General features: G+C 33.0%; 4 protein-coding genes across 4 annotated transcripts; 2 read left to right on the forward strand and 2 right to left on the reverse strand.

The window, feature by feature from the left end:
- Positions 1-4,038: 4,038 nt before the first annotated feature.
- On the reverse strand, positions 4,039-5,454 carry LOC129915151 (uncharacterized). Its single transcript, XM_055994618.1, has one exon. The coding sequence runs from the start codon at positions 5,452-5,454 to the stop codon at positions 4,039-4,041; it is 1,416 nt and encodes a 471-aa protein (XP_055850593.1).
- A 2,707-nt stretch (positions 5,455-8,161) lies between these two features.
- On the reverse strand, positions 8,162-11,789 carry LOC129916670 (programmed cell death protein 6). Its single transcript, XM_055996768.1, has 4 exons — positions 11,654-11,789; positions 11,212-11,587; positions 10,978-11,090; positions 8,162-8,370 (listed from the first exon to the last, which is right to left on the reverse strand). The coding sequence occupies exons 1-3, from the start codon at positions 11,707-11,709 to the stop codon at positions 10,989-10,991; spliced, it is 534 nt and encodes a 177-aa protein (XP_055852743.1). The 5' UTR covers positions 11,710-11,789; the 3' UTR covers positions 8,162-8,370; positions 10,978-10,988.
- Positions 11,790-14,869: 3,080 nt separating this feature from the next.
- Positions 14,870-16,642, forward strand: LOC129916661 (protein FAM98B). Its single transcript, XM_055996757.1, has one exon. It carries the CDS (start codon positions 15,021-15,023, stop codon positions 16,533-16,535), a length of 1,515 nt encoding a protein of 504 aa, XP_055852732.1. The 5' UTR covers positions 14,870-15,020; the 3' UTR covers positions 16,536-16,642.
- Positions 16,643-19,114: 2,472 nt separating this feature from the next.
- Positions 19,115-21,240, forward strand: LOC129916659 (uncharacterized). The gene is made up of 2 exons (XM_055996753.1): positions 19,115-20,770; positions 20,837-21,240. The coding sequence occupies exons 1-2, from the start codon at positions 19,382-19,384 to the stop codon at positions 21,074-21,076; spliced, it is 1,629 nt and encodes a 542-aa protein (XP_055852728.1). The 5' UTR covers positions 19,115-19,381; the 3' UTR covers positions 21,077-21,240.
- The last annotated feature ends 1,296 nt before the right edge of the window (positions 21,241-22,536 follow it).

Raw genomic sequence — 22,536 nt, forward strand, 5'->3', positions numbered from 1 at the left:
TATTATTATAATTTATTAACATAAAATTAAAATTTACATGTTAATGTATATACAAGTGCTAGCTGCTTAGAGCTTCTGACTCTTAAATGAAAAAAAATAATATTATATAAAGTACTTTATAATATAATTACATAATTTATAAAGAAAAAAAAAATATTTTTAAATGTTTAAATTTCAATGTTGTGTGATTTGATAAATTTGTATAATTTTTTGATATTCTCAGAATCTAAGTTTTTCAAGATCTCTACTACTGATGACGTTTCGTTGTAGATGCTGGTGTTGGATGTCAATGATTTGCATGCTCCTATCCCAAGAATGTGTTTCAAATCTATTGTTGTTTGACAAAGAGTGCATGTTGGTGGGTTTGTTTTTTTAAGAAGATGTTGATGGGTGAGTGCAGTGTGTCCTATACGGAGTCTGACCATTACAGTGTTCATCTGTCTGGAGGTGGTGGTTGGGTAATATGGTTTGATTTTGTCGATGTTGATTGATTTGTATGGGTGTTGATAGTTGTTGTGCCAATCAGTGAGTTGTTGTTGTGTAAGTTTGTTTTTGGTTTCGCGCAGAAGATCACGTTTGGTTATATTGGCGATCGATTTGACTGGCGCAGAGTGAGCCTCATTGGCCGCCTTATCAGCATGTTCATTACCGGTAATACCGACATGTCCAGGCAACCACATTAGTTTTGATTTATTCTGATGTTTTATCAGCAGATCTCTTATTTTACTAATTATAACTGTTGTGTTGTTTGGATTCAGAATTGCGCTGAGGACTGCACGACTATCTGAGCATATAACAAAATTGTTGTTTAGCTTTGTCATTATAGTTGCGGTTTCAAGGATCGCTGATGCTTCGGCGGTAAAAATTGAAGCTATATTATCTAATAAACCTATAGATAGCAATGAACCATCTTCGTAAGTTGATGCGAATGATGTGCTGTATTGGGTTTTAGAGCCGTCGGTGTATACAAATTTCCAACCATTCGACTTCAATAAAGTTGTTACATCTTGAAATAATGCTCGGTACATTTTGCTGGATGTATTACCCTTTGTGTAGTCTGCCAAATCCATGATAAAAGATGAGTTTTGAATAGACCAAGGTGGGAACATTGGGAAGTATTTACTGTTTTTCACAACAGGAAGTTCCATTGAATTTGCGGTTTTTATTGCGATTGATAGAGCTGATGGAATACGCTTGGGATATTTTGCTTGCAAGATTGATTTAACATCATCATTTATTATGGAGCCTTGTGTAAATGACAGTTTTACATATAGTTTAACTCTGCTTTCAAGAATGCGTTCATCGACTGAAGGAAGTCCAGCTTCCGCCATAATATTACGTATAGGACTGGTGGGAAAAGCGTTTAAGCATCTACGAACTGTTTGGTGATATGGGGCTTTGATAATGTTGATTGTTGTTTTTGGGGAGTTACCATAGATAAGAATACCATAGTCAATCTTACATAGTACCAGAGATCTTGCAACGTTACATAGAGTGTTTAGATGAGCATTAGATTTACTACATGATAAGTATTTAACGATGTTAGCCCTAGCAGCTAGACTTTTTTTTAACTCAATGCAATGGTTTTTAAAATTATATCTATCACTAAAAATAATACCTAATATACTTAACGTATTTACATTTTGTATGTTTACATTATTGAAGTTAAAAGTATTTTTTTTGCAAGATGTTTTACGACATATATGTAATGTTTTGCATTTGTCTACAGATAATTTTGCTCCGGAATTATCGGACCAAGTTAAAATGTCTGAAAGAACGTTAGTGAATATATTTTGTTGTTCTACAAGACTGTTATGCCTGCATAAAATGTACACGTCATCGGCATAGATACAATGATCAAGTTGTGAATAGTTTGATATTATAGAGCTAATTTCATCAAAAGCAATCAGAAACAGAACCACTGACAGTGGAGACCCTTGGGGGATACCGTTCTGTAAAGAGTAATATTCAGAAAAGCAATTATTTGTTTTGACACAAATTTTTCTATTTGTCAAAAAAGATTTTATGTACTGAAAAATCTTCGGGCCTATACCCCAGGCTTTAATTTTGTTTAAGACTTGATGTATACCAATTCTATCGAAAGCCTTTTCGAGTGACAAGATAGTCACATGGTTTCGAGCCGATAGAGCTTTTGTAACATAATAATCGAGGTGAAGGAGGGCGTCGTCACAGCCTTTGTTAGCTTTGAAAGCTACTTGATTGGGGCTTAAAAGGTTTTTGGATTCCAGAAACCAAAGCAGTCGTTTCGCAACAATTTTTTCCAATACTTTAGAAGCACAGGGAATAAGTGATATTGGACGGTACTCGTTAACACTCGTGTTTATTTTTTTTGGTTTTGGTAAAGGCAGAATGGTTGCTAACTTCCAGCTTTGTGGAATGATACCAGTATCAAGAATGTTATTGTATAATTGTATAAGTCTAGATTTAGCTGTTGTTGGAAGGTTTTTCAGCATCGGATAAGAAATCCGATCCCTGCTGGGAGTTTTGCCTTTTAATTTGGAGAGGCAGCTTTCGAGCTCGATTTTTGAAATTGGTGTTTCAATATGTAGAGATTGAGAAGAAAGGTAATTAGTATTAAAAGGTGAATTCAGTGATTGAATTTTATTAGTTCTGAAAGACAAAGAAAAGTTTTCATCGTTGGAGAGATTTGACCACGTTTTTGCGAAAACGTTACTTATTTCGCTCGGGGTAATGATTTTTTTACCTTGGTCTTCTATACACATTATAGAGTGCTGTGTATAAGAACCTGTTAGACAGCGGATTTCTTGCCAGATTTTAGAGGGAGAAGATGTGGGGTTTATTGATGATGTAATTACATTAAATTTATTTGCCTTTGAAATTTTTAATTCCCTACGAAATTTAGCATTTGATTTTTTAAATGCGAGAAGGTTAAGCTGGTTAGGATATTTTTTGAAAAGTTTCCATGCCTTGTTTTTTATTTTTTTTAATGAGTTGAGCTCTGAATTCCACCAAGATACGTTCCGACTTGGAGGTTTTGGCGAATTTTGGGGAATTGAGAGGTTGGCTGCAAATCTAATCGCTTTAGTAAGTCGAGCTGTCTCTTGATTAATGTTTGAGGAAGTGTTCGTGCATGATAAATTTTGTGTGAAATGGTGTTGAAAAACGGTCCAGTTTGCAAGATCAGTTTTAAACTTGGGAGTAACACGATACTTTTCGAGTGTTTGACTAGATGTTAATGTCGTTATTATAGGGAAGTGATCACTGTTGTAAAGATTTTCTAATGCGATCCATGATATTTTTGGAAACAATGTAGGGGAACAGGTGGTTATGTCTATATGTGTGAAGCTTTGATGGGTGGAAAAATGAGTAGGGGAGCCATCATTGAGAATTATGAGGTTAGAGTTAGATACAAACCTTTCTAAGATCGCACCTCTACAGTTAGTTACGGGGGAGCCCCAGAGAACGCTCCATGAATTAACATCGCCAGTTAAAATAACTGGCGTGCTTATTTGGTCAGTTATATTAACAAGATCATTGATGGAAAACGACTGATTAGGATGTATATATATCGATATTATGGTAAAATTACATGGGAGTTAAATTTCAACTGCTAGTGTAAGAATGGGAGAATTAATCACCTTTAGTTTATGTGGTATACCTTTTCTTACTAAAATAGCTATTCCTTGTTTTGATGTTACGTTTTGTGGTAAGTTATGAAAGTAACCTTCATATATTTTTGGTATATTCGGTTTGAAATTGGCTGCGCAGTGAGTTTCTTGAAGAGAAATCACACTTGGCATGTATTCTTTAATAAGAATACACAACTCATTGTAGTTATTAATAAAACCCTTCATATTCCATTGAAGGATTTTGGTTTTTTCTTTAGTTATGTAGGTGGACATTGAGTCATTTTGTATTAAATTGGTGTTGTCGTTATTGGGGTGATCAGTTTCTTGACTCCGCGGCTCGGATGTTGAGGCAACCAAGCTCTCTGAAGAGCTCGGCTGACTCAATTCCCGATCAGCGGAGTCAAGTAGTGGTTCGATGTTAGTGTAGTTATAGCATATCGACATCTTGTGGGTCTGAGTTTTCTACGTAGTATTTATGTTTTTCAAGCAAAGCTTGAGTTACTTTTGAAATAGGGGATTGAGATTGTTTATTAGATGTGTGGGTTTTTGATTTTTCAGATGAATCGGGCTGTGTGGTAATAGAGTTGTTTGGGTTTGTTTCTGAAATTTTGGAAAAATCAGGTAAAGGAGTTGGATCGGATATTTTTGGTTCTTGAGTTAAATTAAGATCTTGTTTCTTATGATTGTTTAATTTGGGAGAAGTTGGATGATAATCATTGGAAGTGGTGGATATAATGGTGTTTTGAGGTATATTTATGGCAAGGCTATGAATTGTGGAATTTGTACTGTTAGTTTTGGTGCTTTCAGAGTTTAAAGTTGATTTTGCTGTGTTAGTTTGATTAGACTTATGAGAGTTTTGTTCACTTTCTTTATTAAGAATTTGTGCTGCTGAATCATCCGCGTTTTGCTTTGTTTTTTCGGAAAATAACTCTGATGAGGATGAGAAATGAGCGGGGATGTTATTTTGTTCTCTATGAATTTTTTTTGCTTCAGCCATTGTGCATTTTTTGTGGGTTTTTATTGTTAGGATTTCTTTGGCTTCTTTATAAGCAGGGCAAGTCTTAGAAGAAGACGAGTGAGCTTGTGAGCAATTTGCACACATAGTTTTAGTGCAAGGTTGAGGAGTGTGCGGAGGGAGACTGCAAATATCGCATTTTGCTTCACCAGTACAACGTTTACTCGTGTGACCGAGAAGTTGACAACTACGACAGCGCATTGGATTTGGTATGTATTCAGTGACTTTTGCTTTAAAAAAGCCAATGTCAACTGTTTTCGGGGTGTAGTAGAGATTGAATGTAAAGAGAATTAAACCGGTTTCTCTCTGCTTGCCATCCACGTTTTTGGTAAATTTATAAACATCTTTAACTCCTTGACATTCCATTTCTTCAAGTATTACGTCTTTTGGGGTGTTGATCAAACAAGGGGCATAGGCAATGCCCTTTGACTCGTTTAGTTTGTCATGCAATTTTACAATTACTGGACAAGTTTTGGCAAGATTGTCAACTTTAAGGAATGTTTCCGCAATTTTTTCTGTTTTAGCTAAGACAAGAAGGTTGCCGTCACGCAATTGAGAAATTTGATCATATTCTTTGGATATATTGTCAATTGATTTTTTTAATAGGAAAGGATTGAGGGACGATATGGGCTTTTCATTTGATTTGGGAGAGATCACTATAAATTTGGGATTTTTTGTGTTTGTTGAAGTTGGAAGTTCGGGGTAAGTATATAAAGGAGTTGGGGTTATATTGGATTTATGTTTTTTATTGGGTTGGGAAAAGGATGAATCCACATCAAGCGGCAAATGCCTGTAACGGGATCCACCTAGCCCCGCGGGACCAGGCATTTTAAAGACGTTAGATAGCACTCACACGTGTATTTTTCTTTTCAAGCAAAAGAGAAAACGAAAATGATTGTTATTCGATAAGAGAAATGTGGTATAACGGGAGATACCGGTTTGCGCAAAGTAGCACAAAATAAAAATCACACAAGAGACTACGAACGATGCTTTCGGTTCGATGGCTAGTCGGTGACTGTGCCCAAATGAGATAATTTCGCATAGGTCAGTTGAAATTAAATTTTGTTCTATACGATTTCACATTCGAAATATTCGTTCGAATTTAAAAACGGCAACGAAAATTGAATCCGTACGAATTGAAAACGGTTGTTCTGATTTCTATTCGAATTTTTTGTTGGAGAATATTGTTTTTTTTTTTCGGTAGAAAATTGTTGCCCGGTTTGAAAATGGCAAAAAATTGTAAACAGCTATTAATTCGCAAAATGAGTTCGAATACGGAGTTCGGAGCAGCTTAAATTTAAAAACGGTAGAAAATAGAATTAGAAGAATTAGAACGGAAATCAGAACAGCCATCTTTTTGCAAAATTATATCATTTGGACTGTAGTGAAAACAGGATATAACAGTATTTAAAAAAAATTAAGATTTTGAAAATCTCCATTTCGCGCTTCGACCTTGAAAATCGCGACTTGCGGACATGAGATTTTTCTAGTGAGGTATGTTATAGAATGCCAAAACGAAGATATTGAGCAAAAAAAATTTCTATTAGCATTCATTCCGAGGTTTACCCCTTTTTTCACCTTATTTGACTGTATTAGACCTATTTTTCAAAAACACTTTATTCTATTTACTTGATTTTAAAATTAAAAATAGAAATCAACTGCTGGCTTTTTAAAAATGTACAAGTTAACGTACAAATATTTCGTTTTATCTTATTGGTTCTACCGCTTACATTGGAAAATATCCTAGACAATCTTTTGATATCTTAAGATTTATGAAATTTTAATAACAAAAAAAAATAATATAATATAATAATAATTATGTAAAGGAAAATGATACTTATATTTCCAGTGAGTAAGGTCCTAAAAAAACAAAACCAAAAGCCCCAGAAAATCAAACATGACACAAACTGAGATTCGTTCTTAATATCACTCCCTCGTCAGTAAATTAAGCTGATGTCATAACTTTTTTTCAGATCCTCCATATTTGAATCCCCATTGACTCAACTTAAAGGAATGCGCTTATTGGTACCATTTTGACTGCGAACGCCCCGCTAAAAATCCTCCCTTAATTGATCTTCGAAAATTTTTTTTATTGATTGTAAATTAAGCATAAGCATGGCTTTCGTGTTAGTCTTGTTTCTGTAATTAATTCGTATACTTACTGTATGATTATGGAGAAACTATATTAAGGAGTTATATCTAGTTGTAAGTGCAAAAAAAACCTTCTTTTTTGTGGATTTTTTGTGAAGAGGCATTTAATTATATAAACATAAAGAATACATATCCATATAGCAAATTTAATGTTTTAAAATAATTCGATGTGTATTTAAAAAAATATAGGGTTCCGTTATTTTTGTAATAGATCTCCTAGACGACCTCCAAAAAAAAGGTGTCTGGCGGTGAGCAAAATTTCTCCGAAATGGCCAAAGTAATCGGCTTGAAATTTTTACACAGTTTTTTTAGATACTTTTGTCAGGTAATGAACGAAGGAAAAAGGTTTTTGACAATAATTCGATTTTTTAAGCCACTTTAAAGTTTAAATTTTCGTGAAAAACAACGATTTTTTTCTTTGGGAAGCCGCCATTTTGTCAAAAATCAAAATTTTGACTATTCCTTCGTTCATTACCTGCATTCGTCTATCCTGAAAATGAATCTTTTGGTTTTTTTAATTTTAAGTGACTTGGATCAGAGATATCTTGCTCACCGCCAGACACCTTTTTTTTGGAGGTCGTCTAGGAGATCTACTACAAAAATAACGGAACCCAATATTTTTTTTAATTCACAGCGAATTATTTTAATACATTAAATTTGCTATATGGATACGTATTCTTTATGTTTATATAATTCAATGCCTCTTCACAAAAAATCCACAAAAAAGAAGGTTTTTTTGCACTTACAACTAGATATAACCCCTTAAAAGTAGAATATTAATAGCTATCCAAAAATACTGAATTAATAACATAATTTGTCTTGTATTATTTTTATTTAGTACTCGGTAGCTTAACGAATGTTAAATGTTACATATTGAGATAAATCTATTTTTTTTCGATTTTTATTTTTATAAAAGTAATAATACAACAACTAAATCCTTCACTACATCCATAGTTTTAATAATTTATAAATAAATCCATATTAAGAAATTCAGAGAGTATCTATCATAAGGTAAGCTTACATTTCAGCGCTCATTAACAAAATTCAAAGTTATTTTCCATCTTCTATGTGCACATCAGATTTATTTTAAATACAAAAAAAATCCCCCAAATAATTTTTTTTTTTATTATTGTTTTTCTATAAATTTGGTTATTATGTTCAATGAATTGGCACATTTGTAATTATTATTTTTTTTCACGAGCGAACTGTAAACTAGGCTTAACAAGTAATAAAATTTTAAATTATAATTGTTTGTTATTTTCAAATAAAATATTTTGTATCATCATAAAGCACTTCTGTTTGAATATTTTGTATCCCCAAGGAACTCTGTTTTGTATGGTTTTATTAATTTTTAAAATAGATATTAAAACTTGGCACACGGGAATCGATAGTGTCTTTTTAAGTTTATTATACAGTCAAACAACAATTATAATTTAATAAAGTGGACATCACATAACAGATAAAAAGTAAAATAATTGAATATTTTTCATGTTTATTCTTAGAATAATTTTGTTTAAAACTTGTAAAAAAAATTTTATGTAAAGTTGTCCCAGTAAAAGCAGCAAGCATGTATTTAAAATATCATTTTTTAAGCTGCAATGAATAAAAACAAATAATGTAGCAAATTAGATTTGAGGATATACTTATTTAACACTTAATTAGCAAGCAGTGTTATAGGGATTTTATGATATTTTTAACCATGAATATAAAAATAATCCTTATTATGGAAATAAAATTGTGCTCTGTATAAAATGATTTATATGATGATTTATTTATGAGTGGTACAATATCTTTTGAGTATTAGGAATCAAACTTGGTAAAAAATGTTTGGTTTGTCTAGACTTTGAAAAAAAAACTGTCATCTTATCAACACACTACCTTAAAGCATTTATTCGCTCACTTAATAGTGGGTGTGTACTGTATTGTTAGGAAGCCAAAATAGACCGAAGATGTGCCTGCCATTGACTTAAAAACTTTTTTAGTAAAACGTTTCTCGACAGTGAGATCTTAATTTTTGTCATGTATGTTTGAGTGGTGCTACCTTTGGTATAACCATTGTAAGCTTTAGTACAACCATTAGGTAGAACCATTAGTCATTTTACACGTATCCACTCTTTTTTTGTAACCGCCGAAGAAACATAAAATCGTTCTGGGTTGTTAGTGAACCCGTGACCACGACAAGTGGTCGACAACCCTGTCGAAACGTAGGGAAAATATTTTTTCATCGATTAACTGGTAGACCAGAATGTGTGTCTGTGGCTTGTGTCTTGTGTCGCTGTCAAAGTTAAAAAGTATGAAATTAGTATATTGGTGCCAGAATACGTAGCTGTGGCTGTGGCAAGGAAATTCGCTGTGGTACAAGTCGAGTCGACTTTTACTTCAAGCTACAAGCGGAATGACTTTTGACGTTTCTAATGTGGTTACTCAGTTAAAATTATTTTTTTTTCAAGGCAATTGACATTTTTGTACGCCACATAATTCTGTTCATCTTTTCTACATTTTGAGCGAATTTATTTGACATCTTGTACCACGACGTTTTTCTTTGCTACAAGCGAATTTTCATTCTGTTCAACCAGTAATATCGTTTAAAAACAAAAGTAAATCGCGAAAAGTATGTAAAACATAAAAATTCTTAAAAAATTCTAATAACTGCGAAGAGAAAAGTTTAAAATCTAAGATTACCTACTTTTAAAATATTAGATTTTTTGTATTTATTTATCTTTTTATAGATTTTTTTTTCCAACTTTTACAACCCTGAAGAAGAACGTAGACGCGTTGGAAACGTCGACGAAAACTTGATAACATTTAATACAGACCTTAAGTCCGATTAGGATGTAATATATTGTATTGCCATATCAATTTAATGTCGAATTCCAATGAACAAAAAACTAGATCTGCAGTCGACTTGCAGTCGCTACTTTTTCCTTGAATGAATTGCAATGAAAAAAAATTCGCTACTTTTTCCCAAAGAATCGATTTTTTTAAAATCTGTTTTTTTTTCAGACGGATTTACACAGATTTTCACATACTACAATTTTGCCAAATGCAAAACGTCAAACCAAACTAAAATTTTGTAAAGAAATGAAGAACTAGAGCCAATTTTTGTATATTTGTGAAATATAAATCATTTTTAGTGAAAAAAAAAAAAATAAACAAACTTTACGTTGTTTTGTTCTTAATATGAAGTTTATATTCTTTTGTTTTTTATTGGTCACTTGTACACAAATGCAATCACAAAAACAGATCGCTACCTTTTTTAATTTCCTAAACAGCCAAAAATTATCGACTTTATAGCGACTGCAAGTGGTTAAAAGGAATTCGACATAAAGTAATTTATATTGTACTTGCCGCATAGGTTTGAAAAATCATCAATATTTTAATAATGAGCTCTAATCTTTTGTCTCAAGAAAAAGGGTTAGCTTTTTACCTAAGTTCAATGCATACATTTTTGTTTTAAGATTCAAATATGAATATTCTTAGAAAGTTCACAAATACATTATCTGCTTTATTTACAGATAAAATTCAACCTAAACTGTACCTACAAAGTTTAAACCTAAAAACTTCGAAGATTTTGGAGGATTTTTTTTTTGACATTCTTGTACTTTAAATCCCGTAACTCGCCTATATAACGCTTTACTTTCTTGTAATTTTTCTCTTGAACTGAGCACGAAAAACCTATAGTAGTTACCATTTAATTACCAAAATATTGCAATTAATTCGTGAGTCGAACGTTCGGATCAAGTCGGACGATCTGGCAAACACTCTTGTCGTGGCCTATAGTGCTATAGTACCTAATTTGTAAAATTTTCGAATCAAGCGAGAACTTATTCTCTGTTTGAACTATTTAAATATTTATGAAACTGATTTATCTATTCCATTATTCAAAAATGACTGCAAATGAAATAAAATGTATCATAACACCCAAGGTAAAATCAACAGGTCAGTATCAAACGCAACAATTGCGTGCAGATCCTTGTTGTTGTACAGTTTCACCTCATCCCTTGCTTAATATTATATTTTTGTGGAGCTTAGGTACATAAGGTTTTCATAGAACTAAGTGCGTTATTATTATTGATCCAGTGTTAGCGTGGTAGGTATTCGAATAAATGAGCAAAATAAGAGAAACTTTTTGTGCTTACAAAATTCTAATTACCTATGCATGTTTTTTTTTTTTTTTTGCTAGTATGAAATATCATTTACCTTTAGTGAGATTAAATTTTCAGAGAAAACACCATGCTCAGGAATTGTTCATAGTGAATTGTAATGACTCCATCCATGTCTGTATCATGCTGTCTAAATGCCGTCGTAAGTGTCTAATAGGGAAAAAAAATAAGTTCAGAAAAAAACCACCCATTATAAATAAATAATTCAGAAAAAAAAGATGACGCATACTTCAAGTTATAACTAATTACACAAATAATAATCATAACTTACATATAAAACAATACAGCACTGAATAAAATCATCGAATAATATTGTACCCCTTCCGAATCGATCAAACTTTCTTATAAGCATATCAATTAATCCGTCCGATAGACGATATCCAAAAGTGGTAAGTGCTGTTTTTAATTCAGTTCTATCGATATTTCCCGAATTATCTCGGTCGAAAGAACGAAAACAATTTTGCCAATCTGTTACATATTTCCATAGGGCACCAAAATCTTGGAATGATACTGTACCACGGTTCTCTCGATCGAACATTCCAATCATTAAACGGACGGTTTCAGGATTAAAAGGACTCCAGGTACCATTGGAGAGAGCGACTTGTAGTTCATCAGCTGATATGTGTCCACTACGGTCTTTATCAACTCTGAATATTTTTTAAATTTAAAATTAAAATTTAAATAAAAACAAAATGAATATAGGATTGATTTACCTTTGGAATACATCCCATAAAAATTGTTGATCGGGCATAGTCGATTGTTGCGCCATTTTACTTCAGATTTCAGAAAATAAATAAAATTTTATATCCATGAAATGAAATGTCCAAAAGACAGTTGACATTTATTTAAGCATTGCCATCATGCAAATAATAAATGAACTGATTCAGAGACAAATTTTGTGGGTTTTCTAAGTACGAATGCGCTACCAGTGGTCAGGATTTGAACTAAATTTGAAGTAAAACAAGTCAGCTATTACATGAAGCCTCAAGAGGCGCGCCTCTTTTCAAAACTAATGAGTGCAAAAGAGAAAGAAGATAAAACAAAAAATTATCCGACCGGAGAGTCGTGGGCCAAAATTCTGAGACTCTTTTTTAACGTTTCTTTTTCCACTCTTTCTTTTTTCCTTTCATTTCTTTTTGCTTCTTGGTGGAATACAACAACAACAATACTTAAATTAAGGGCCAGTTGTACAAATATTTAATCCGTGGTTTAGCAACTTTTATCTTCTGAAATCGGTGGTAAGGCTCCGGTTTAGCACTGGTGCAAGGTCCACATATGTAAAAATAGCCACATCCATGCTTGAACCGAAGTTGACCCGCAGCTAATCCGCCGAAATCGGTGGGTTAAATTCCTGATCCGAGGCTGAACCACGTTTGTACAACTGGCCCTAAAAGAGAAATGTCAAATTTGAGTCTTTGACTCAAGAGGCATCGTGTAATAGTACGCGCCTCACAGAATGATTATCAAAAGAAAATTCGAAAAAAGAGTCAAGCCTCTTGAGGCTTCATGTAATAGCTGACCAACGCTGTTCGTATTGAGAATGACAAATGATCTAAAATTGTAGATATGTTTTTATTATCACCTAGATCTGATTCTGGATCAATTTTAAACTTATGACCAGTTGTACAAACGTGTATCAGGCTTGGTTCAGGAATTTTCCTTGCTGATATCGGCGGATTGGCTTTGGTTCAAAGTTGAATTTGGCTATTTTAACATATCGTCGCCTCAATTAAATAATGTCGTACGTTACATTCGGCTACTTTTGGGAAAACGCAATTAAAGTTCAGATTTTTTTTTTCTCGAAAACATGTACGGTGAATTTTTTTAAAAATATCATGACATATACAGAAAATATTTGTCTATTGAATTATGTTAGAATTATTTCAATATACCAATCCAGAAACAGATAATAGTCAATTTTCTCCAATATGCCGATGTCGTATGTAACGTTTTCACAGAAACTATTTGTTAGCCAAACACATACGACAAATTGATGACACATACGACAAAAATTAGCAAAGTTTTATTCGACACTTGTTTACGACATACGACAAATAGATGTCAAATTCAATGCGAAAAAAAAAAACAAATAACTAACGTTAATTTATTAACTTTTTAAAATCACATTGGCTCTTGGTAACAACCCGAGTCTAACAAAACTCAATTTTAACAAAAACTTCTTAAAGGCTTGGCCACACCGGAGGGTATGCGGTAGAGGTACGGGTAGCGGTAACGATATTTGTATGAAAAAAATTCCACATCTGAACGTTGATATGTCAGTTTGGAATTTGTTTCATACAAGTACCGTTACCTCTACCCGTACCGCTACCGCATACCCTCCGGTGTGGCCAAGCCTTAAGGCTTGGCCACACCGGAGGGTATGCAGTAGAGGTACGGGTAGCGGTAACGATATTTGTATGAAAAAAATTCCACATCTGAACGTTTATATGTCAGTTTGGAATTTTTTTCATACAAGTACCGTTACCTCTACCCGTACCGCTACCGCATACCCTCCGGTGTGGCCAAGCCTTTAACAATTGGTTTAGAAGCAGTATAAAATGATAGAACTTGTTTAATTTGGAAGTGAAAAAAATCAAATATCAAAAATCACATAAATAAAAAAAAAAAAAAATAATAGGTAGGTACATTATTTTTAAAACAATTTTAGAATTAATGAGATCACAGTTTACTAAAATTAAGTTATGGGGACTTTTCACGTGCCGCGAAGCTTTTCGACCCGTGTGAACGTAAGTCGCAGGCGACTAAAGTGACAGTCCCCATAGAAAAATCCTAGTCGACCGACATATCGTGCGGCTAAAATCGACTCGTGAAAAGTCGGCATTACTATTCAATTATTAGTTTTAAGATAGCACGATAAAAGCTTCATACAAATTTCGTAGGGCCAAGTTTTCATTGCCACTGGATTCGAAACATTGGGGGAACCTAAAAGATCGGCATCAAAGAATTCATCATCCAATATTTCTTTACGTATGTATACTAAATTAATAAAATCATAAAACCACTATTTTATGCATTTTGTATGCATAAAATAGAGCATAAAGCTCCTCGGATAGACTTGGAGCAGGTCGACTCGTCCGACCTGCTCAAAATCTTGATTGCAACTGAAATTACACTCGTCAGTGTATTTCCTTATGGGACAAACGACAAACGTTTACTGAAATTCCAGTAAAATATTGTTGTATGTGTTGCAAAAACAGCACATACGACAGTAATTTACCGAACGAAGAAAAACACTGATTTGTATGAAAAAATTGTAGTATGTGATAATTTTTGTCGTATGTGCACGTTTTCTGTGCACTTACGACAAAAAGCTACTGAAAATGTTTGTAATGTAACCCTACACATACGACAAAATGCATAGCGATTATCTCGGAAATTGATACAGATATCGAAAAACGGATTTCACAGAACGAAGGAGAAAAAATCAATGAGCAAAACTGTATTCAAATCTCAAAACCTCAATTTTGCACATACGACAATATTTTATTGAGGCGACGATATATGTATATGAATATGAACCTTGAACTAGTGCTAATTCTCAGGGCCAGTTGTACAAATATTTAATCCTTGGTTCAGCAATTTGTATCTTCTGAGATCGGTGGTAAAATAGATTTTTAGCCCTGGTTCTAGGTCCATATAGGTTGAAATAGCTAATGGCCAGTTGTATTTTTCTTTTTACAGATCAACAAAATGTAACATTTAGTCGTTCCTAAATCAAAGTTGACATTTTGTAACAAAATGTAACAAAAACAAATACAACGATTTTTTTGACATAACAACAATAGTTAACATTGTTCAATAAAAGAACGGACCACTCACTGGTAGCGCATTTGAACTTAACCAAACTTCAACCTCAAATTCTCTGAATACATTCATTTCTCAATTTGAATTGGCTGCACTTTTATCGATGTGTACACAAAAAATGCTTTGACAGACAACCATCAAATTTTATGTCCACCCTTTTGCCCGGCTTTGCCAAAAAGTTCTATTTTTTTCATTTTCGCCAGCATTTGAAAGAAAATTCGTGAATTTTTAAATAGCAAAAACCACTTCTGCAATATGGAAAACGAACAAGACATCATAGAATCCCTAACCGCAGTTGGATATCAAGGTAAATCCCTACAAAACGATGTCCTAACCGAAGCTTTAAAAATTGGAATAAAATCAGAAGCATTTCGTGAAGTGGTTGGTTGGGTTGCTTTCGAATTGCATGTTTTGCGAAAAACCGATGAAAAAATCGACAAAGATTCCAAGGATTTCAATGAATTTGGAATGGAACTATCATCATTGTTGAAAGAATTGGGCTGTCCTTTCAAGAAATTCGTAACTGGTCCTCTGTCGAGTAGATTTCAAAATCAAAAAGATCGAATACAGTTGCTAGAGTATCTTATTACTGAACTTATGACTGCAAAAATGTGTCTGAAACAAAAACCTCAAGAAGATAAATCATTTATCATTTCCAAATCTGAAACGGATACAGCTCGAGCTTTGGAAATTATAACAAAAGATTTGGGCCTAGAGAAACCACCAGATAATATTGCTCCTCGAGCTCTTATGGATAAACTTAACTTCAAGCTGGAAGAAGCTAAGCGAAATACGAATAAACTGGTTCTAAGTGACGCACTGTTGAAGTCGGACAAACAATTAAATGCAGCACAATGGAAAAAACTGGAAGACATACAAAAGAGTCTCGACGAAGAGTACAATCTGCGGCGGCAGGTTTTGTTGACGCGTCTAGAGGTGACGGTGCAATCCTTCCAGTGGTCAGATCGTATGCGAGGAAAGGAAAATGTCATAGCTAAAAATTATCAAAATAAAATGAAAGAACTGGACAACTATCGTGTGGGCGGAATAGAAACCGATATTGTAGCTTTGTTGTCTGCTCGTACTGATTTAGCTATTATTGAAAAGACCAGTAGTGCGAATGTGCGTAAGAATACTGCTTCAAAAATACAGAAACATGTTATTGGTAGTGTTCCCGATCGAGGCGGCAGAGCTAATGAACATGCTCCTCCACCTCCGGAAATGCCATCGTGGCAAACGCAACGTTCAGCTGGTCCAGCTGGCGGTGGCCGCGGAGGACGAGGAGGTGGTTTTGGTGGGGGCTTTGGTGGTGGACGAGGTGGTAGTGGTGGCGGTGGAGGTGGCCGCGGTGGTGGTAATTGGCAACAGTTCAACAGCAACAGTAGCGGCGGCGGAGGAGGAAATTTTAATTCAAATAACTTTCAATCAAATCAAAACCAAGGTGGAAGTAATAACTTCCAATCAAATCAAGGAGGAAACTTTGGCCAGTCGAATTCTGGAGGCAATTGGTTAGCTGGAAGTGGTCGTGTTCAAGGGTCTGGTTGGCAACCAAGAGACCAATCTAATAATAGTTTTAACAATTCTGGGCGAAATAGTTTTTCTGGTAGTTCTGGATTTTCAAGTGACTCGTATAGTTCTTATGGCAATAACCAGAATCAAGGCAATCAGTACGGAGGTGGAAGTGGAGGGGGTGGTTCTAATTTCAATAGAGGTAGATCCAACTATAATAGAGGAGGTGGTGGCGGCGGCGGAGGATACAGAAATAACTAGACTGATTAGGTGGAAAATACTTTTTTTCTGAGATTATAATATGAATGAAATATTATTAATTGTAAAATTAATTTTTCTCAACAGTTATATTTGCAGCTTGGCATATGTACTCCAATTGTTTTTTTTTTTTTTTTTTGAGTAGCGAATAAAATAAATCGAAATGAAATTCTTGTTTATGATTATTTTTTACAGAAAGAGTTTCAGTTTATGCATCTTATATCTAAGATTATTATCTATTATCTTCACAAAGCGGATATTTGACTCAAAAGGGATACATATTTTTGTATTTGTGGCATTTACTTTTTGTATTCTTGTATTCTATAGAAAAAAAATTACAGCGTTAAAAAGACCTTTCGCTTTTAAAACTAAAAGGCCAATATTGGACTTGGTGGAAATGTAATGTCCAACACTAACAAAAATCCCAGCAAAATGCTAATTCGCTGTGGACAAAATTTTAAGAGAAGGTAGGTACTTACCAGAAAATCCAACGGTTTATAAACGTTTTTTTGCATAGTTCAAAAACAATAACAGTATAACTCGCTTAAACCTCTATTTCATTATAACTTTAAATTGTCCTTATAAAATCTAAATAGTTAACCGATATATATACAAGAGTCAGTCCTCTTTGAACTCATCATAATGACTAAGCATTTACTACATAAAATAAAATGTACCACTGGGTCGCACGTACATACATATATGTATGTACTTGCTGTTATGGTAAAAATAGCTCCTATGTTTACCGTTTAACAAACAACAAAAAAATTGAAAATCATAGGAACCGTTTTAAAAAAAATATTTTTTTCTAACATTTATCAAACAAAGTTGATATGCAATTTTTTGGAAAATATAACGCTAAAAAAATTTAAAAAAATAAGATCAATCTATCCGTTTTCTATGGATTTTCCCAAAAAAAATCTTTGATTGTTTTTTTTTTTTAATCCAAGAAAGTCCTTTTTTTATGATGTAAAAAAAAAATGATGTAAATAACTAAACCGCTTCTGTATAAAAATTATACTTTTCTATTTTTGTTATATCACAGGTACCCGTACCATTCAGTTTGATCTTATTTTGAACTGTTAACTACCAAGTTTGAAGAAAATTACTCCAGTGGGTTAGCCTTTTTAGCTCAAGGTACATGCAGACAGAATTGCGAGACCCAATTGTTTAGCATTCTCTATTAGAGTAATGTCATGCCTGATTTTTATATAGAGTTCGATTTATTTTACGAATAATAAACTTGTCCTATAGTGGCTACATTTATATCGCAAGTAAAAATCGTATATTATGTATGAGATATTTAGCAGAACTCTCAACCTAATGCCAAAAAAAAAAAAACACATCACTCTCTACGTTTTCCTAGGTCAAAAACCACTTATATAATTTTTATATCCAACTATGCGTCATGATCATGATGTATTTTAATAAATAGTAAAAAGTATCTAAAATAAAACGTGCTGTTGATGAAATCCAATTCCCATTATCACCAATATTATAACTTGAACCAATTGAAAAAGTAAAATAATTCCAAGAAACTTTGCTTTGTATGTATGCAAGTATCACTTTCAACTAATTGTAACTTAAAATTTCTATTACCACATAGATAATAGTTAAAATCCAAGATGTAGGTACTTCATTGTTAAAACAAAAGTAAGAGTCGCATCACGTAACAAGTATCCATTATGACGTGTAAATGTTCAAAAACCAAAACTTCAAGATAGTCTTGCAATGTACAAGCATATTAATGTCATACTACCGAGATCGTAAATGGCTGATACAAAAAAATGTGACGAATTAATTACCATAAAGCATGTACCAGTACTATTCTTCATGTTTAATTCAGATCATCCCGTCTTTATGTGCCTTAACATATTGTTTGCATTGACGAAAAACTTACCACAGTATTAAAGCATTAAACCTTATTAAGATGTCTTTTATGTATCGTGTTTGCTCCATCTCAAAGGAAGTTTGTGAATTTTCTTCAACCAAAAATAATTCACTGCCGAAAAATGACAGTTATAAGTTTAATTTCGTTGATTATTTTAAGTATTTTAATTGTTGATATAAAATTCGCATTCGGGAAAGGTAAAAGTTTTTGTTTATTTTGGTTTTTATTTAAAACACTTGTATTTGAAAATTTAAAAATAATTTTTGTATGACAATTCAACATTGTATTTGAAAAATATTGGGGAAAAGTGCAATGTTAAACAAACAATCTCATTAATCCTTTAAGTTTCTTTATATGAATGCAGCTTTTAGTTTACTTTTTTTAAATATTAAAAGCAAAAAGAAGCTAAAAGCTATATTGATTATTTAATACAAAAAATATTTAACCGACAAAAAACAATAAATTAAGTCAAGTTAAAATCTGAATAAAACAGCACCATTGAGTAGATGTAATTAAAAAAGAGCGAAATTTGAAACTTGAAAGTCATTCAAAAAAAGTTACATAATATATGTAATTATTATTTTTATTCAAAAATTTAACTTTTTTTAAATTTCACTTAATTTTTTGTTTGTGTTTCGTTAAAATTAAAGTTTTAATTTTTTGGAAAAAAAAATAATGTTAAGAGAATAAATTAGTGTTCCATAGTCAGAGCAAAAAATGCCACCGCAAAAACTATCAAACCCAAAAGAAACGGACAAGATTTCTCATAATCGCATTTAAAAAGTCGATTAATTTTTAATCGACACGATTTAACTATAGATTTTTTTTGTTTACAGAATCATATATTAGGTCAGCAAAATCTATTGGCTACTCCAACTACATTAATCATGAACTAAAAAAGTATGATTCGGATTTCGTTAGTCATCCTTGCAAACGTAAATGCCTTCCAGGAGTTCATATGACATGCTTTTATAAACTAACAGTACACTTTTACGAAACAATGGGTCCTAATTGTGAACGTTGTATCAGAGAAAGAAGACTATGCTCTCGAGACAACTGCATATATGCTGACGGAATCAATTCAGCTGTGGTGGCAGTAAATAAAATGCTACCAGGTCCACCGATTGAAGTTTGTGAAAACGATACAGTGATTGCGGACGTTTTTAATCAATTGACAGAAGCTACAACAATGCACTGGCATGGCATACATATGAGTGAAACACCAGATATGGATGGTGCACCTTTCATCACTCAATACCCTATAAACCCTGGAGAGTCTTTTAGATACAAGTTTACAGCCGATCGTAGTGGAACAATTTGGTATCACAGTCATAGTCATTGGCAGAGAGGACTCGGAGCAGCCGGAAGTATGGTAATCCGTCAACCAAGAATCTTTGATGTACATGCAGATTTGTATGATTATGATTTAACTGAACACACTATAATGATTCAAGATATAGTGTATAACTATGATTTTGATAAACTTTCAAATATTTTAATAAATGGAAAGGGACGCAATCACGTCAGCGGAGATGAACAAGATTCGAGGTATGAAAAATTTGAAGTTGTTCGAGGGAATCGCTACCGTTTCCGAGTGATTTTCAACGGAGTTTTCAACTGTCCCATTGAATTCTCCATTGACAATCATCGTCTTCTTATTATAAGCACGGACGGAAACGATATTGAACCTATAGTTGCTACTTCATTCTTCATGACATCAGCGGAGAGATTCGATTTTGTATTGCATGCAGATCGGTATGTTCAAAACTATTGGGTTAGGGTAAGGGGCTACACAAACTGCAGTATTGATAATCTCTATCAAGGAGCTATTTTGAACTATAAAGGAGCTTATGAGTTGAATGATCAACCTAAAGAGGAATTAAGTTATGATTATAGACTAGCGGGAGTCAAGGTCAATCCAATAGATCGGAATGATTTGAAAAGCAAAAGTCTTTCCATAACGGAGCTTCGATCTGTTCGCCCTGTCGAATGGTACGAGTCAACTAAATTTCAAACATTTTATTCAAGTTTTGGTGTTTTTGACCGCAACGGAGATGTTCAAATGCAAATTGACAATATAACTTATACAATGCCTGGATTATCTTTACTACAATCTAAAGATATATTAGATAACTCGATGTTTTGTAACAAAACTACTCTAGCCAATGCAGGGAGAGATTGCTCCATAGAAGCATGTCAATGTGTTAACGTATTATCATTTCCAGCTTATTCACCTATTGAGTTGATTGTTGTTAATTACATGGGTGGAACCCATCCATTTCATATTCACGGTTACACATTTAGAGTCGTTGGACAGGGTGTACTACAAGAGAATAACGTATGGAGGGTAAGTAAATAAAAAAAAAAAAAAACAAATTTTGTGATAAATATTTAAAAGATTATTTTCTTTCAGATTGAAGAATATAACAGATTAGGTTTATTGAGTAGAAATGACTTCTTTCCGGTTGAAAAAGATTCGGTGCAAATTCCTGGATTTGGTTATATAATCATTCGATTTTTGAGCAACAATCCTGGATACTGGATGTACCATTGCCATATTGAAAATCATTCTATACTCGGAATGATGGCTGTTCTTCAAATTGGCGAGCCATATGAGATGAAGAATAGTTTAAGGTCAACACTAAAGTGTTAATTAATTGTTTTTATTAGGCGTGTTTTTTCTACAACTCAGTAGCTACTCATTTTTTTATTTTATTCGAAAAACAATAAAAACAAATACTTGCTTGTGTAATTATTATTATTTTTTTGCGAATAAAATGAAAAATGAGTAGCTACTGAGTAATAGAAAAAACACGCCTATTAAGGCTTGGCCACACCGGAGGGTACGCGGTAGAGGTACAGGTAACGGTACGGGTATTTGTATGGAAAAAATTCCAAACTGACACATCAACGTTCGGGTGTGGAATTTTTTTAATACAAATATCGTTGCCGCTACCCTTACCGCTACCGCGTACCCTCCGGTGTGGCCAAGCCTTTATTAGCTTAAATAAGTTTTATTTACTTTTAATTTGTATTTATACATATGTTTATTAATTTATTGTTGACGTACAAAAATAGTGAAATAATACAGATGTGGGTTTGAGAAAAACACAGTAATTAAAGATACTATAGGGAGAGTTAAAGGATACGGAATATAAATTGAGTTGTTAAATATTTCTACAAAAGCGTTTCAGTAACCGCAAAACGAAAAATAAATTAACATTTTCGAAAAAAAAAACACTTTTTTAGAATTTTTTTAATTGAATATTCAAATTTGAAAAGGGTTTGATGAATTTTGTGGGAGCTTTAATTGTTGATTAATATTTTCTTATAAATTGCATATCAAGTTTTTTGTTTTTTTTTTTCAGAAAATGAAAGAAAATTTTTATACAGGGTGTCCTAAAAGTAATGATCGAACGAAATGTTCTGAAAGACCAAACAAGGACAAGGGTTTTTCAGAGCAACTTTTTTTGTAATATCTGTTAAATCTGTAAAACCGTTCAAATTGCAATTTCTTTCGTTCTAAGTTCAACTTTGGAAACTTTTATACTTTTTTTATAATAACAGGAAAAGTATTTAAAAATGGAAATCCAATGTCAAACCATACTAATTTTATTCAGTGTTCTGTTCCAGAATTAAAGTTGGAAATTTAATTTTATTAAAAACTCGAACTCAAATTATAATTATAATGGAGCTACTTGTACCATAGGAGGAGGTACATATGTAGAAATGTCGTATATTCTTGTAGGGGCTTACACGTTCTACAAAAAAGCCCTTGGCATCAAATTGATTTTTTTAACCGTTTAGAAGATATTTGTATCCAAATCGCAATGCATGCTGGTCATAAGAAAACTATTGAAATCAATGGCATTAGGGTTTGGATACGAATATCTTCTTAACGGTAAAAACAATCAATTTTGATGCCGAGGACTTTTTTGTAGAACGTGTAAGCCCCTACAAAAATACATCTTGCTAATTTGATAATAATGTATTTTCAGTGAACTAGAAAATATAGAAAAAAAAATATTTTTTTTATATTTTTTTTTTTATTTGACCTCGAATGTCTTTCAAATGATTAGTTTAATAAAAAAAAGTTAACAAAACCTTTTTGTG

This window comes from Episyrphus balteatus, chromosome 3 (assembly GCF_945859705.1).
Source record: "Episyrphus balteatus chromosome 3, idEpiBalt1.1, whole genome shotgun sequence".
Taxonomy (NCBI): domain Eukaryota; kingdom Metazoa; phylum Arthropoda; class Insecta; order Diptera; family Syrphidae; genus Episyrphus; species Episyrphus balteatus.